Below are 17381 nucleotides of genomic sequence, written 5' to 3'. Positions count from 1 at the left end.
CCGAAACGTGCACTCCTCTCCTTGCAGAGCATCTGACCAACTCCTAGAAGCCGTCCCACAACGTCTGCTTGTCAGGACCCTGAGAGGGGTGCTCGTTTCGAGGGGATGCCGAGGGGTAAAATTCTTCGGTTACCTTCGTGCTTTCTGAAAACTTCCTAAATCTTTTTTAAAATTCCAAAAGGCGGAGCTGAAAGAGGTGCTGAGGAGTTGCCTGGTCCATCCCTTGGCTTAAAGGAATCACCTACATCTACACTGTTTCCAAGAGGTTTTTTTTTTTAACATCCCTTACATCCCTCCTTAACATCTGCTTAAATTTCTTGGTGAAATCGTGGACTGCAAGAGGGAGACAGCCGTAGAGGCTTCTGTGCTGTAAAGCCCTGATACACTTCATAAACCTGGTGTAACATCCAGCACGTGGCTTGCAAACCAAGTGCAGAGCTGTCGGAGAAAGCCGTGCCCTGTGTGCACAGCCTGGCAATTCCCTCGCTGTCCTCTCTAACGGGGACCAGGTGCCAGCAGGCTGTGCAGCAGGGCAGATCCCCTAGCTGCCTTTCTTCTCTACTGCGTTAAGACAGTTTGTGTTTTGTTCCAGGGCAATCAGGAGCACCCAGCCTCGCTAGGAGAGCTCGCAGGGAGCTGCTGAAGCCTTCCTCCAACTCCACCTAGTGCTGCCAGCCCATTTAGATGCTTACGATAATTTTCTCAGCAATCTCTGTCATTCCTTGTGTATTTTGATCAGTGCTTGATGCCGTTAATACCGGTTTGACATTTGAAGCATCACTTGGAATGAATGCTCCCTTGAAACGAGTGCCAACGATTTCCTCTGAAATTTGTTGCAGGCTGCTGAGCGGCACAGCCTCGTGCTGCCGCGGGGCTCGGCTCAGCTTTAGGGGGCTGTTGTTACCACGAGGGAAGTTTGGGGCTTCCTTTGAAAGAAAAATGGGCATTTTTCAGTGCTGAAGCTAATTGCACCATCGCAATGTTGATAATAAATTGCGAGCTCTCTGAGATGCTGGCTGCTGGCCTGATTCCTATCTCTTATTAAAAGTCAGGGACGTTAAATTGAATGTGGTTGTTGGAACAGCAGCAGAAGGGGAACTTGGACTGAGTTTGTTGTCAGACAAGAAATCTGAGGCCATCGCTAGCTATCTGTTGGTCAGGAGTGCAGATACGTTTTTGTGGAGCACGCTGGCTTGTAAGAACAATTGCACGGCTGATTCCAGGTAGGAAATGATGGTGGGGTTGCTTTTTATCATCACATGCCTAGAATTTCTTTTCAGATTAATAAGCAGTCATTGAAAGGAAAATAGCTTCTTGAGCCTATACCCGATGAGTATCTGCAGAAGTCTGAATTGCAGCCAGTGTTGTTTCACTCATTAATCTTTATCTTCCGCGTGTCACCGCCGTTCATAAAGCAGCAGCCGCTCCGCGCCCGGCCCGCTCCGAGGTGATTGTTCTCCTCTTAGTTTCAATCAGCTGAGAGCTTCCCTGAACAGCACCTGGGTATTGCCATCGGAACAGGAATAAAACCAGCAGATGCCTCGGGGCAACCGTGCGGCTCTGCAGCAGCAACAACAACAAAGGTTTGCGCGTTTCGAATGCCTTGCAAGATTTGTTCCCATCTCAAACTGAGCCGTGGTGGCGTAACCCAGGGCTTGCCTGTTTTCCCCTCATGCCGTGGTGCTGCTGTGGGAAGCATCGGTGCTCCTGTCAACCTGTCTGGGTGCAGGGTTTTGGTTCTGAGGTGTGCTGGTCCTGTCCGTTGGGCTGCCATGGACGCAGAGAAAATCACCGGCACGGCGAACAGCGATTCTGTACAATCAGCCCGTGAGAGCTGGCTTTTATTTCTGTGCTGGCACATGTGTTATGGCTGCAGGTTTCTGCCTGCTAGGTAATCGTCGTGTTTTGTTTCGAACTCACAACAGAAAGTGTCTGTTCACAACTGTAAACCTTTCCAAAGTGCCTGCTGCAGATGTGGCTGGCTCTCAGCCTGGAGGGGCGCAGACAGCTTTGCCTGCTCGCACGTGGAGCGGTCTGGACGAGAGCTCTGCAGAGCCGTCGTTTCGTGAGGAGTTTGAGGTTTATGCTTGTGGTTCAGTGCTAGTGCAGACCTTCAGACAGTTCATGTCCTGCCTTAAAATCGTTGTGAGCGTGGGACTGCAACTGATCCTCGAGCTGCTTGTTAGATCATGAAGGCTGCGGGCACGGGCAGGAGAGGGAGGGCTGCAGCATCTGGAGCATCCCCTGTGAGGCTGGGTGCTGAAGGTTAGCTGCTTGGAAAACACTCGTAAAAACCCATCGCTGAAAGCCAGAGCCGTGTAACGGCTTGTGTGGAAGCAATGTTGTTCTGAATTAGCCTTTACAGATCCTTGCGCGTGGGATGTTTTGTTGTAGGGAGCTAGCAGAGAGAGTAATGCAGCGCTTCGAGCAGCCTGGCCCCATTGCCAGCCTCCCCAAGTGTTCCTACAGCTGCTGACCCTGGGTAGGCTTTGGGAGGGCCTGAAGGAGCACCGAGAGAAATGCTGTGTCAGAAACCTCACGGGAAGCTGGCGTTTTAATTTTTACAGCACAGGACATGGATGTATTCTTCGGGCCTCGGTTCATTTCGGTCGAGTCCAGCAAACCTGATACATGTCAACTCCATATGAACCTGGTGTTTCCAAAGATTTATTGGGTGTTCTCCACATTTGGGACTGAAAAAAGCCCACGGATGGATGTTTCTGTTAGGTAATTAGGAGTAAAATACGTGCTCATATTTAAGCACACGTCGATGTATTGTAGTGAGAATGGAAGCAGGTGGAGGCCTCCAGCAGCGTGTAGCTGTCCAGCTTCATTAAGTTTGAGGATTTTCACTGAAACAGTTGAGCTCAGTCCACATGTTGCTGAAACATAATCGTTTCAATACGATCCTGGTTTCGTAAGCTCAGCACTTAGGCAGGTGCTGTAGGGGAGGAATAATGTGGCCCCGAAATAGGGTGTGGAGTAGAAACCAACCTGGAGAGCGATGAGGGCTGTGTTTGAGGCTTGTTTTAGGCACAGCTGGGGTGTTGTCAAGCTGAAAATCCGTTGCTCCGACTTGGAAAAATTGTTTCTGAAAAACAATTTAGAAAAATGTTTCTAAAACATCGCGTGGACGGCCTGAATGTGTGGTTAATCCTGAGGCCACGCCGAGCGATGCGTGTTCACGGCCAGCTCGTTCGGAGATCAAACTGGGTGAAATGTGAGCGTGAGCTGAAGGCTTCATAGCTCCTAAGGAAACAGCTCCAAAATGCCCTCTAGATAAGGGTTTGCATGTGCCTGTCCTTGGATTGTTTTAATTATAAAGCTGAAAGCTCCGTGCAAACAAAGACTTGGGTTTAAGACGGGTTTTATGGGAATTACTCTGCCTTATTACCATTCATGGCCTGATGATGCAACAGGTTGATGCTTTAAAAAAAAAAACATGCAGACAGAAAAAAAAAAAAAGCCTCCAGGTGTTCCACTGGGCTGGTTTGAATGGCACAGCTCCACGCTGGGCTGCAGGGAAGAGGGGCCGAGCACCCCCACACACCCACGGTCAGTAACGCAACCCTAACCCTGAGCCTGGGGTCCTGGCTGCTGGTGCACAGGGCAAGCCTTGATTTTATGGCCTTAACTCTGCATGCAAAGCCACGCTTCCCTTTCCTCACCGAGACACGGCCTTGGTGAGCTGCTTGAGCTGCATGGCAGGATTTCTCTCCAAACGAAGCCATTTTTTGGCTGTCTGGAAACCGAGCAGCGTTTTCCCTGAAGCTGGTGCGGGGCTGTCTTCCTGTCCCGGCTAGGCACCGTGCTGCAGCATCAATTTTTATTTTTTGTTTTCCTTAGCTTTTCTGTATCCACGAGAAACAGCCATTTGTCAGATGTTTTGCTTCCCATTGACAAACCTCATGAAAATTTCTGCGAGTTGCCACTGTTCTATTTCGGGACGGACGGGGCTATTTTTAGCAATCAATTAAAGCTCCCGTCTGTAAAGTGCCGGGAAAGTGATCGAGCGCAAAGTAATCCCTTGTTCTTCCCGTGGAGTCCGGCTGACTTGCTCGCATTGTCACCCGCCCCGGCGTGCTTTGACATCCCAAAATAGCAGCTGGTGCTGCAGTTTGTGCAGCACACGCTACCCTGCAGCCTTTAAGCGGAAGCTTCCAGCTCAGCTTCGCCTGCCAGATCCATCGGATGTCGAGGAAAAGGAAAACTGGTGCGTGCTGCCTCCCTAGTTCTGCAGCGAAGAGCAGGGGAACCTCTCAGCACACCATGTGCTACGGACGTGGAGCCGTCGTCCTTTTCCTCGCAGAGGTACACCGTGGGTTACGGGAGCGCCTCGAACAAAAACGCCTCTGCGACCAACCCAGGCCAGCTCCGTGCATCTGCAAGGAGTCTCTCCAACTTTCACTTTCTTTCTTCGCCCTTAGGCTGACATTATTGTCAAGCTCTAATGGAGAAGGGGAAATCAAACAGCTTCACGATCGCCCGGCGCTGTCTGCGGTGTGACCTTTTTCCAGTTGATGGTTCAATTTATTTAGGTGATAAAGAAAACACCGAGGCATGTGAAGTCTGTCTTCCTGACAGATGGGAGCTTGCCGAAACTTTTTTCCTCATCCTTTTTTCCTTCCCCGCGGTCGCTGGCAGCCTTTTGTTTTTATAAAGTGGCCCATCTATTTTCCTCGGAGGTTTAAATGCTTTCTAATCTTTTCAAGGCTTACAAAACTGCACCTGACTTGACAGCGTGGAAAGGGAAAAAGCCGAGCGGTTGTTGAGGTGTGCTGAAAAAGAGCGATGCTCGTGTTTTGTGGAAGGCGATGCATGGCATGTGCAAAAATCCTTTGTGTTGGGGGCATGGGGGCTTGAGCAGGTCTGGGAGCTTGTTGAGAAAAACAGCATTAAATTGGTATTTTTGTTAAATCGGTCCTAGCATTGGATTCTGTCACAATAGTGGTGACTGATAAAGGTTCCTGCCAAAGCCTGCTCAGAAAACTTACCCTGAAATCACGATGAAAACCATCAAGCTTGCTGCTAAATGTGTTTGCAATTATTAAATGCTTATTATTTTGTTTGATACTCAGCTGTGACTAGCGTGAGACTGTATTTCAATACGAAATGACATCTGCTAGTAAGGTTTTTTTTTTTTAAACAACGGCAAAAAAAAAAACCACCACACTCAGCTCCCCCCAGCCGTTTGTTGGAACAAACTTGTCTGAACTCCTGCTCTGATTAGAAGGATGCTGAATGTTTCCTTGCCAGGGGTCTAGGCAGGTTTTAGAGCAGGCTGCGGGCAGACCCCAGCTGTGGGGTGGGGAGTGCGGTTTCCCTGTGCCCACCCCTGTGAAGTTTCAGCTCCTGTGAAGCTAGATTGCTTCTTTCATGCTTTTTTTTTCCTCCCAAATCCCAAGAAATCACGGGAGTGGAAGGCTGCGTTCCCTGTCAGGAAGCTCGCTTTGCATCGAAATGAAAACATTTTATAAGATGTCTTGGGAAAGGTAGTGTCAAACCCTGTTTCTGAAAGGTGTTCGGAGGCCGTGGGCGCTGGCAGCAGTAAAAGCCCCCGAGGCTGGCGCCTCGCTGACCTTCTTGGCGTGCTGATGAATTCCCTAAAAGCAAAGCCTTCCAGCCGCTCTGCTGGTGTGCCAGGAGATGTGGCAGGGTGTTACAGGGAACTGCCGGCGCAGAGAAACCCAAATCTCAATAATCTCACAATATCCATTGCGGGCTAATTATCGTGAAGCCATGCTTTTCTTTAAATCCCCGTTTCTTTCTTTATTTACAGTTGTTCTCGAGTATCTTTGACTGAAGAGCAAAAACTCCGGAGCAATGTCAGAGCTGCATATCGTGGCTTTCCCCCTGTCAGTAATGATATGTTAGACAAAAGGTACATTAGTAGGATTTTTATTGAGTATCCTGTTGGAATAAGTAGATACTGTCATGCGCCACTGACTCATTTCAATTGGAATACCACAGTTCAGTAAAGGAAAATAATTGAGTCATGGGTTTCTTACTTAAAGCGTGTTTGATATCATCTTCTGTAATAAAATTTTATGAGGGTGAAATGAATTTAGAGAGCTGATTAAATACGGACAGCTCTTTTCCCCTTGTGTTGGGTTGGTTCTCTGAGCTTAAAAAGAAAACAGCGGTTTTGAAAATATTTTCAATAATAAGCTGTATTGAATTTGAAACATCTATATCTACAGGAGCATTGTTTTTTTTTCCTGGGTTTTGCAATGCTGCCCACTTTGCAGGAGTCTGTTGGGGAAGCACGTTGGGTTTGCTTCAGACAATTCTGCGCTAGCTTGAACCACTCATTTAAACTTTGAAGCAGCGCTGGTAATTTTCTTTCTTTCTTTCTTTATTCCTAAGCTGAATGAGGGAAACTTTGAGCTTCCTGCTGCCTGGAAAGGTGGGTGCTGAGGGGAGCTTCCAGCAGAGGAAAGCCGGGGAGCAGCTGGGAGCAGTGACCTCTGTCGTTCACACAGCAGGGCTCAGAAAGCTCTGCCCGTGGCTGCGGTGTGCGGGGACCACCTGAAACTTTACAGAGAGGTCTGTGGCGTAGCCTCGTGCTGTCCTGTCTGAAACAGCGGGACGTCACGGATGTAAAAAGGCCAGCACAAGCCCACGGCATTCCCAGCTACTTTATGCCGATAAAATTATATTTTTGCTGCATGATCCTGTCTGTCAAGAGATGCAGGCAGACAGGACTAAAAGAAACGTTACTGGCATGAGAGCATTTTCTTCCTTATCTCTGAAATCTTCACAGGAAATGGAGGTTTGTTTGTTTTCTTTTTTCTTTCTTTTTTCCTTTTTTTTTTTTTTTTAAACAAAAGGCACTTTATTTGCAGGGTTCTTGGTTAGATTTACCTGAGAGTGACCCGTGCTGCCTCCTGCGAGTGGCTTCATGTGACGGGAGCTGCTGCGGGGATGGGGCCCCATGGCTGGGGCTCCCAGGAAAGGTGTCCGTGGTTTATTTCGGTCTCACACCACAAAATCCAGCACAAGTCACTCACGTGGGCCTCTCCGAGAGGTTCTTTAGCATCGTTGTGTGGGTGTAGGCACCCACCATGTGCACGCAGAACCTGGATGATGCTGGCATGAGGTCTCCGTGCTGTCCTCCTTGTACAGGCAGAGTGCCTTAGTCTGGATTAGACAATTACCTCATGGTTTTCTCTCTGCTGTCGTACTGCTGCAGAAGATTTAGATCCTGTTTGTCAGCCTCGGTGCTCTCTTTGGGCCCGAAAAGAATTTTGGCAGAAAGGGAATTGATGGGGAGGAGTGAGGAGGGCTGCGAGGAGAGGAGCCCGTCCTGGGGCTTGCAGAAAGACAGCGCAGGGGTGCTGGAAGGGAAGGAGAGCCCGGCTTTGTGTTGTGGGAAGAACAGGGATTTGGAGGAGTTGTTTTTCTCCTTTCTTTTCCACCTTCGTCAACAATGCCTCTCCCCCCCAGTCCTCCTGATCCCTCTGCTATGAAGCAGAGATTTCTCTTCTGGCGTCACTGCGCGTCTTCCAGTGATTTCAGGGAGCTTTGGGAAAGGCTTTTAACGAGGAATTTAGAGCTCAGCTGTCTTCGTGCATTACCAGCACATTTTCCTGAATTGAGCTCACGCCAGTGCATGCGTGACTTTTATCAAGTTTGGCAGGAAGTCTGCGGCCCTGGAACATGTTATGGATGCAGGTATCCTGCGCGCCGCGCTGCTTGAGCACGCCGGCTGCTCGCACAGCCAAACCAGCAACGCTGCAGCAAGCCGAGCGATCTCTGCAGCAGCAGGCGAGGAATGCGACCAGGACAAGGCTGCAATTATTGAGTTTGCAAATGAAGCTTCTCGGTTAGTTTCTTCTTGTGTTTTTCTTCCCCTTTTTTAGGTTTGATTTTTTTGTTGGTGGTGGTGGTGACATTTGGAAGTGCAATTTTGCATCTCCCCCATACCCTGTCTTTCCACCTGCAGCTCCCGAAGCAGGTTGCAGCTCGATCCCCCCCAGGGCAGAGGGGGAACTGGCTGCAGTTGCTGGCTGCAGATGCAAACACTTGCTGAGCTGCTGCTAGCAGTTACAGGCAGTTGGCAGTTCCCCTGCTAGCATAAACTCTGGCGGAGAGTTATTACTGCCCCTTCCCACTTCCCAGCCTGCAGGAAGTGGGATTTCAACAAAGTAAAATTCTTGGTGTGTTGTCCCCCTGCGCCAGGACTTTGCAGCTCCTTTTATTCTCCAGGAGTTCCCAAAGCTAGTTGGGAAAAGTCATCTTTCCCATCGTCTTCCTAGTGAAAGAAGCTTTCGTTTCTAGTAGCAGCTGTCCCGCTCAGCAGCAAGTTCAGTTCAGCCTGGTGACAGGCATTGTTCTGGCCGGTATTGTCTTATTTGTTTAGATAAATTGCATTTGTCTTTGGTAGGAATTGTAAATGATAAGGTTTCCTCCAGGAACCTGGGTGTTGCTGTTGACTTAATGTCGTATCACGAGAAGATCATGCTATGTGCTTTCTGCTTCTTAAAAAATTGAGCTTGAAAATATTAAATAAAGCACTTTCTCTTGTGTTATATGTGTGTTAAGTAGATGAATGCAAAACTGATCAGTTTCAAGTCTTTTTTTTTTTTTTTTCTAACAAATATAGAAATAACTCCTATGTGAAGCAGGGTACTAATTTGTCTGCCCCTTGTGTAGAGTTTCCTGAGCTCTTCAGAGAGTTGAGAAATGTGAGTTATCATTGCTAGATTTCCTCTTCCTGTAAAGGCATGGCATTTGGCTGACATGCTGTGAAATATGTACCAGTTATCAGCATGTTTTCAGTTTGAAGGGTCGTTCAAAAATTCCTTTTCCCAAGTCCACTGGGAAAGTATTTGCGGAGACCGTGCATGCCAGGAGGATCTGTCACGACAGTGTGTTCTGCTTAGAGCCTTTGCCGAGAGACTATTGAAATATTAATAGCATTCTGCTTAGTGAGCAATCACATTGCAGTCATACAGTCCGTATATCCTTTCCCTGTTCCCAAAACACATGTGGTTTGGATGTCTCTCATATATTTTAATACAAAGTGGCTGGTTGAGTGGCCCGTGTTCCCCCAAAGGAGCCAAAACTCAATTCATAAATCAAGAAAATAGAGGCCTATAAGGCAATTTACCATTCAGGCTATTGTGGAGGAGGGCGAGTTAAAATGTTACAGTGGGCTGAAAAAAAAAAAGAACCCAAAGCAGTGATTGAAAGGTTTGAAATGACCGAGTTAATGTGACAACTCTGGTTTTCCTCTGTTGGGCTTGATGGCAAAGGTGATGGTGCGCAGTTAATGTGTTGCTGCCGAGCTCGGTGATACCTGTTTGCGGGGCTCGCTTTGAAATGAAGAGTGAGAGATCATTTATTTAATAGACAGCATCAAAGCATGAGTTTCTGATGAAGCGAGTTAGGTGTTAAACACTTCTCAGGTGAACCATTTACTTATGTAATTATCTCTCATTTACATTATAATAAATGTTTCTCCAGGGAGTTTAGCCAATCATGAAATGCAATTAATTTTCAAATGCTCTTCAGCAACAATTGACACTCCAGGGACCGAACTCCCTCGGCTGTGTGTACGTTTTTAAACTCTCCAGTTAAAGCGAAGCCATTTCAGCTTGTTGATCGTATATTTTTAGGCTTTTTTTTTTTTTTTTTTTTTTTTTTTTTTCAATGCCATGTTTCATACATGCCTTTCACTAGAGGACTGGACTGGAGTGCTGGGCTTGATGCCTGGGTGGTTTAGGTCTGATATCTCCCCTCAGGTCTCAGAGCACTGGCGAGGTTCATGATGCTGGTCCTCAAATTAAGCCTGGACTCTTCACTCACTTTGGTGAAGATGAATGCTCTTTTGGTTTCCGTCGCTGGCTCTGAATGCTGTATGACACTGGCTGGGGCACGCAGCCCCTGTTTTGCTGTTCTCTGCATGTAAAACAGCAGCAGCATGAAAATAAAACCTCCCCTCTCAGGTGTATGTGGAGACGTCTGGGTGGAAGGGCCTGGCTGGTGACCAGGCCGTATCCCGCAGCGCAGTCAGCTCATGCTGCTTAAGTTTGCTTAATTCACTTTCTAACCTAAGTGTTGTTACAGTCACTTCTCTCCTAAGTCTTATTAGCGCACTGATAAGATAAAATAATCTGGAGAATTCCTTCTACACCTGTACTTGGTCCAACGGCTTGGAAAGCTGTCCAAGCATGGATTAATTCTCTCACAACATTCCCTTTTCAGATGAACTGCTGTGCTTGGAGTGGGGACCTCCATTTGAAGGGAGCCGGCTTTTTAAAAGCCAAAAGGAACAAAGCGATGTTGTTAGCCCTCGTCTGCTCCAAACGGACCTGTTTCTGCATGCTGCCTCCACATTTTCTGGCATTAAGGAGTAGGCCCCAGTGCGGATATTGGGAATGGGTGGGCTCAGGGTGCAAAGGGCACGCGGCCTTCACAGATCCAGGGCGAAGGCACATCCCACATCTCTGGAGGCTAAAGAGGAGGAGCTTTTATCCTTTCACACTGGCAAAATCCCATGTAGGAAAGCTCTCACCACTGCTAGTCTCTCCTCAGAGCGAACAAATAAAATCACTTTTGTTGGATACATCTGTTTTCCTGAGGCTTTCTTGTCAGCCTCGGGTGAGGAGGAAAGGATACTTCATTTACAGCTGTTGCTCTCTGACTGAGTTCAGTGCAATATTTGTAAATACATCTTTAGGCATCAGGAACATTTCCATTTATTTAGAAGTGTGATAGATTGTATGGTATGGGAATGAATACCTCATAAATTCCTGTACTCCATTGTTTTGCCTTGATGTATACACACAGCTCAAAATGAGTCCGCATCTGCTGTTAGACCACCCTGCTGCTTCCAGCAGAATGCCAGCGTTTATCTGACGGTCAGATTTTGTTCCTCCCTGCTTTAAACCTCTAAACATAAGAGACCAGAGTGTGAGCTGTTGTGGGAGGCAGTTACCCCTGGTCTGCTGGGGGCCTTCTGTGGTGTTCTTGGAGCCTCACCCCATGGGGTTTGGGTCCAAGCTGCTCGAGTTGTTGGTGTGTTCTCTCAAAATACCTGGGGGGGGTCCCTGGGGGGTTTCGGGCAGCATGGGGTTGGTAAGCACCTCCACACAGATCACAGTCAGTCAGATCATCGTGTTGATCTAAACCATTTTGTAATCCTCTACAATCTGGGTTTAGAGACTGTCATTAGTGTCACAAATAAAAGCTTGTGACTTCTTTAGTTCTCGGGATAAAAGAAGGCACGTACTTTCAGAGAATTACACATGAAAGTAAAGCATGTAAGCATCCAGGAGTTGAGGATAGTTACGCTGCTTTTCAAGAGTGAGTCCCGAATTCACAAGATTGCAGGAGAGAAATGGATTGATTTTATATTTGCAGCTGGCATGTGCCTGAAGGAGAAACAGAGAGAAACTAGGAGGAAAAGAGGTGGAAAAGTTGTTGTTGTTGTTGTTTTCTTTAAATCTTTTTCTCTCAGTAACTTGAAAGAAGTCTATTTTATTGATTTATTTTTTTTTAAACTGACCTCTGAGGGAAAACCCTTTTTGCCCATATCTCAGATTTAGAGATAGAAACGGTTGGAAAGGTACTTCAGAGTTGTCTTTTCTCACAAACGGTTTTCTAAGATTGTGAAAAGCCTCTTTGCAATGATACCGGAAGACACAAAGCAGTTCCAGCTACTTTTAGCTTTCCAGTTTGTGTTAACCAACCTGGTAACTGATACCTGCCCCTTACAGACAACCAGCAGCTCGCAGCCTGCAGTGCTGAGAGGAAAATCCAGGCAGGTGTGGGAAGGACAGTGTGCACCTCTGGGACAGATGCTCTGGTTTGGCACAGGCTCTGTGGGGAAATTGGTTATCTCCAACCACCATCCCAGTCCTAAAATTCTGCTTTTTGGGCTTCTGTCTGCAGTTACCTGAAGGAGTTCCGCACGGAGCAGTGCCCTCTCTTCGTGCAGCACAAGTGCACTCAGCACCGGCCCTACACTTGCTTCCACTGGCACTTTGTCAACCAGCGTCGTCGCAGATCTATCCGCCGCCGGGATGGTACATTTAACTACAGCCCTGACATTTACTGTACCAAGTATGACGAGACCACAGGAATCTGCCCAGAAGGAGATGAGTGAGTAAAGACTGCACCCTGCTTTTCAGGCATTAGGCTTTTGGGATGGGTCCAGTGATGATTCCAGCCAGGTCTTGTAGAGATGAGGCAAGTCAGCAGCAAAGCAGCTGTGTAGCGTACGTAACATGAGAACAGATGTAAAAACTGTAGTAGCAATCCCTGTACTCCAGGCCTGCTGCAGAGATGATACCAAAGTTGATGGGAATTCAGCTTTCATGTATTTTTAGCAAAGCTGGTGTGAAAAAGAGCTAGCTGACAAATGGACTTAAAGAGATTCTTCCTCTAAGTCCCTAATTGTCAAATTATAGCTTTTGCTCAGTAGCTTTATAGCTCAGTTTTTAACAGATTGCTGAAAGAGTAGGAATTTTGTCCTCAATCTGTCCCTGAATTATCCATACCCAGCTTTTTGAATCATACTAATTTCTTGCCAGTTTGTTTTGTCTTCGTGATCTTTTAAGAAGCCAGTAGGGAAAGGTCAGGTGTCTGGAATAAGGCAACAGGAGGAAGAGTTTGTTTTGTTGGGTTTTCCCTCCTTGTGACTGTGGTAAGTTTAAGTGAGAGATGCAAGTGTTTCTGCTGTGTATGTGGCAGGTTCCTGCAGTTAATGGGTTAACACAGCAATATGACTTCACCCACGTGACAGATATGGAAGAATAAATAGTGTAGCCAAACCATGGTCAAATATAGAGAGTGTTTTATATAGAGATGCTATAGAAAGATGGAATTTCAGTTCCCTTTCTTTGTGCCAGTATAAACACACATAGAAAAATGCTATTTATTGGGAAAACAATATTTTTTTGCCCGATTAAGTAAAGATCTTGTGGCTGCAGCAGAATGGACTAAATCCCTAGCCTGAGGCCTCTGTTTCAATACTTTTCTTCCTTCTTGTAAGAGAACTGGAAGGGATTGGAAAAATAAGATATTTGGGGCCTTTGGCTTTTAGATCACTGTCTCATATCTGGCTCAAATTCAACAAATGAAAACTGCTGCTATCTCAAAATCCTGCTGATTTGTATTTTTAGCTAAACACTGCAATGCATAAACTTCACCGATTCTATCACGTTCTTTTTATATTTCCTGGTGTAGATTATTCTTTTTCTGCCTAAGAGGGGAAACAAAACATCAATTAAAATGTTAGAGTCGTAATTCTCCTTTCTGGTCCTGTGCTCTGCATAAAGGATGCATCTGGCTATAGATAGACTGTCGCAGCCCTGTAGGAGGAAAGGCTGTTACCAGCAGGAAACAGTAACAGCACGAAGTCTAGATGGGGAAATGGTTTGTGCCATGTGATGTCCCTTCAATCATGGCTAGTATATCAGAATGCCTCGACAGTGTCCTTGCTCTTTTCCAGATCCCTGGCAGTCAGTAGGGTAGAATAATAAGCTGCTGCTGGCTTAGTAATTCAGTTGTCTGTTTTGGAGGGAAACTACTAAATACTGTGCAGTGACAGGTTTAAGGGTTCTTTGTAATGTTGGAAGGCACAATAGGAGAAGGAGAGTTAGCAAAAGCGTTGCCAACAGCATCCTATATTGGCAATTTGTCTCCTGATAGTGTTGAGTCTGTGTGACTAAACTGTGGCGGTTCTTCCCCTTCTTCTGTACCTCAGATGCCCCTTCTTGCACAGAACTACTGGAGACACAGAGAGGAGGTATCACTTGCGCTACTACAAAACTGGAATCTGCATCCATGAGACAGACTCCAAGGGAAACTGCACAAAGAACGGAGTCCACTGTGCTTTTGCTCACGGGCCCCATGATCTGCGCTCTCCGGTGTATGACATCAGGTTAGTAGGGCTTGGGGTTCTGTATGAAAAGGGTCATTTCTGGGACCATACTGCTTCAGAGTGAAATGCTTGGTGTTGGAGTGATGATGATGTATCCATTCCTAAAAAGGTAGGTCTACCAAATCTCCAGGGAGGATACTCAAAACGGGGCAGGGAGGGAGCACACTTTAAGCTAGTTGTGATGTGGGAACTGGTGGGGGCGTCAAAATAGTGCATCCGGAATTGTCAGAGGATGAAGAGCAGGTATTGCAGTTACTGTTTGACTAAGGATGTTCTGACAAAAAAAAGTATGAATGAAATGCACCCACTTAAGAATGGTTGCATGGTATGTCACAGTTTTTATCAGCGTTTATCTGTCTTCACCTGCTCAATCTGTCTGTTGTTCACTTGATTTTGTCCACCAAGGGAGCTTCAGGCCATGGAGGCTTTGCAGAATGGTCAGACTACATCAGAAGGTGGCATAGAGGGTCAGTCTGCAGTTGCTGCTAGCCATGCTATGATAGAAAAAATACTCAGCGAGGAACCAAGGTGGCAAGGTGAGTGTCAATTAAGCTCTGCAGGACTGGGAAGGTCTGGTGCTTGTGGAGTGCATGCTCCTGTTAAAAACCTTTGTGTAATAAATAGAGATCATGGTAACTAACTGGTTGTGTCTCTTGCAGATACAACGTATGTGTTGGGAAATTACAAGACAGAGCAATGTAAGAAACCCCCCCGCCTCTGTCGGCAGGGTTATGCCTGTCCCTACTACCACAATAGCAAAGACAGAAGAAGAAGCCCAAGAAAACACAAATACAGGTAATCCTGGGCCTGGGTCTTCTGTTTCCCAGCTGAATTGAGTGGTGAGGTGTATTAGAAGCCTGTAAGGAGGAAGGATTTAAGATTTTCTCTGCTAGATAGTTTTTTAGTGTGCCTCTAAGGCCTTTACTGACAGACATGATGGACTGTTATTTCCATCGAGGAGATGGGGTAACAAATAAACAGGGAGTTCTGCTTTATAGAGGAACCAGCGTCTCTAATAAATAACTGTTGCTAAATAGTGTTACAACTGGTTTTACAGTGAACAGGGTCTGCATCTGTCTTCCCCTTCTCAAATAAACTCTCGCTTTAAAAAGCAGTGCAAGAAAAAAAAAAAAAATCCCCATCTAGAAAAAACTCTCAGAGCAGTGTTTTCATGGGTAAGGGATTCAGAATCACCAGGCTGCTTGTTGTATGTGCCTGGTGATGGGGATCGTGAGGCACATTGTGACCTGTACTGTAGCTGGACATGCATTCCTAACCGACTGCTAAAGACTGCTACTGAGGCACCAGGGTGTTCTCCTCGCTCAGCTGTCCCTGGATTTTTCGGCATGCTGCGTCTCCCTGAACGAGTTTTATCCAAGTTATAGGCCCTCATTTCCTCTAACACAACAGAGCTTTTGTTGTGATCTCAGTGGGGTTTTTCCTTAGTTCCCTTTTGAAAAACATAAGAGCAGACCAGAAAGCCAGGAGAGAAAATACAGTGGATGTTCTCACTTCCCTTCCCCGCCCCCAGCATTCACAGAAATTTTTGAATCGATACTGAAGTTCTGTATTTAAAAAAAAAAAACAAAAAAATCCAAGGAATATCAATCCCAACCCCTTCAGGAGAAACAGGAACACTAAGTCAGTCTTCAGGCAGTGGCCACGTGCTTTCTGTCCCTGTCTGGGTACTTTGGGGAAGGGAAGAGGTGAAAGCTTCTCTCCTCCTGATCCCTTCTTGCTTCTGTGTTGCTTCCCCACCCCCAGCTGATGTGGCTGCCTCTTCTGTGCAGGCATCTGCTGCTGCTGCTGTCTGCTTCCCTCTGCTGTTGTTTTGGGGAATGGATAAGAGCATAAAGAGCAGAGGAAGGAGGTCACAGCAAACACTCAAACTTGGGAAACGGAAGTGTTCCCAGCTGGGAGAAAGAAAATGGGCTTGCCTTTTCCCCAGTGACCTGACTCTGCCTCTGTCCCACATGGCCACACTACAACCCTGGAAACATACCACTGCAAGGGTATTATGTGTTGTAGGATTAGCCAATTAACTTATTAGCTTTCTATGAATGTACAGTTCCAAAAGAGAAACCAGACCTTGCATCTCTGACGCTAATCACATCAGCTGCTAATATTGCTGAGTTACGTTGGTTCAGGTTGTATTAGGTTTCAGACAGAGAGCTAAGCCATGCTGCTTCCATTGGGAAACTGGGAGAGGGGGAGGAAGAAGCAATAGCAGCACTGTGGGGGCTGAGGAAGCAGCAGTCAGCCAAAGGGATTGTACAGCTGGGAAGGGGGGGGCAGCTGCGCCTGGTTCCCAACTGAAGAAGCAAAGCTCAAAACACATTTGTGCATCTGCTGCAGTTTGCTGCTCCCTTATTTCCACAGATCTTCACCGTGTCCCAGTGTGAAACATGGAGATGAGTGGGGAGATCCTACCAAGTGTGAAAATGGAGACTCGTGCCAATACTGCCACACTCGCACAGAACAGCAGTTCCATCCAGAGGTACAGTAACCTGCTCTGACACTTCAGTAGCTGACTAGAAAAGCAAATGAATTCCTGGTTTATGTGATACATTCGTGTGCTAGCTGGGAGAGTCTGTGTGCTGCTTGCGGCGTGGTCCTGGGATACAGAGGGTATAAATACCCACAAATTGGTGCTACAAGCTGCCAAACTCTTAGATTGAACATGTGCAGAGCATTCCTGTATCCTTGCAGAAAGTGTAATTAAGACTTTGTCCTAGTCTGCTTCGTGTTACAGTGCTGAAAATCTTTGTTGGGCCTGTATCAGCAAAGTAGCCATTGTCACCGCCTGTCGAACTGGGGTGGAAGGGAAATAATCAATTTCCTACAAACGTTGTCAACAGTTTGTCATTTTCCTTCCTTACATGGCTGTAGCTTTCTGGGCTGTTACCTACCAACTGTTTCCTACCCTTTAGCACTTTTATCATCCATGGAGCTCCCAGTGAGACTGAGGGAGTTGATGGCAAACTGGTAACCTTTGGGAGATGACTGTGATGGGAGTGTTCTTTGCGTGAGCTTAACTGTAATGGGCATATTCTGGGGTTTCTGTAGCTGTAGTGGGTCACCCTGAAACCTGCTGGCCTTTTTGCCTTTTATCTGTGTTTCTATCTTATCATTGAGTCTCTTTATAGTACTTTTGTACCTGGGCTGCCAGTCACTGTTTTTCCTGTTCATGTCTGGTTATTTTTTTTCCCATCCTTAGATCTACAAATCCACCAAGTGCAATGATATGCAGCAGTCTGGCAGCTGTCCCCGAGGACCCTTCTGTGCCTTTGCACATGTAGAACGTACGTGGGCTGCTTCTCTCATCTTTCATGGATGTTTGAAATTGAAGCTATGGAGAGCGTCTGGCCAGAACAGATAGCTTAAAATAGCTTAAAATATAGGGCCACAAAGAGCTTCTGTGAAAGAGTTTCAGAAACAAAGTATTAACTTCGATAATTTCTGTAAAACTGTGATAGTGAGAGGTGTTAAC

At 46.6% G+C, this 17381-nt stretch overlaps 1 protein-coding gene across 6 annotated transcripts in view; it reads left to right on the top strand.

The window, feature by feature from the left end:
* Positions 1 to 17381, top strand: part of UNK (unk zinc finger) — a 41877-nt gene that overhangs the window by 5372 nt on the left and 19124 nt on the right. For all 6 annotated transcript variants that reach the window (XM_084298748.1, XM_084298747.1, XM_084298744.1 and 3 more), the window contains exons 2-7: positions 11899 to 12108; positions 13715 to 13891; positions 14297 to 14427; positions 14551 to 14686; positions 16271 to 16388; positions 17109 to 17193. In XM_084298748.1, the coding sequence (XP_084154874.1) occupies positions 11899 to 12108; positions 13715 to 13891; positions 14297 to 14427; positions 14551 to 14686; positions 16271 to 16388; positions 17109 to 17193 (857 nt within the window). The remainder of the gene's footprint in view (positions 1 to 11898; positions 12109 to 13714; positions 13892 to 14296; positions 14428 to 14550; positions 14687 to 16270; positions 16389 to 17108; positions 17194 to 17381) is intronic.

The sequence above is a fragment of the Netta rufina genome (assembly GCF_964035555.1).
Source record: "Netta rufina genome assembly, chromosome: 19".
In the NCBI taxonomy this organism is placed as follows: Eukaryota; Metazoa; Chordata; class Aves; order Anseriformes; family Anatidae; genus Netta; species Netta rufina.
This window is presented reverse-complemented; position numbering and strand designations above follow the sequence as displayed.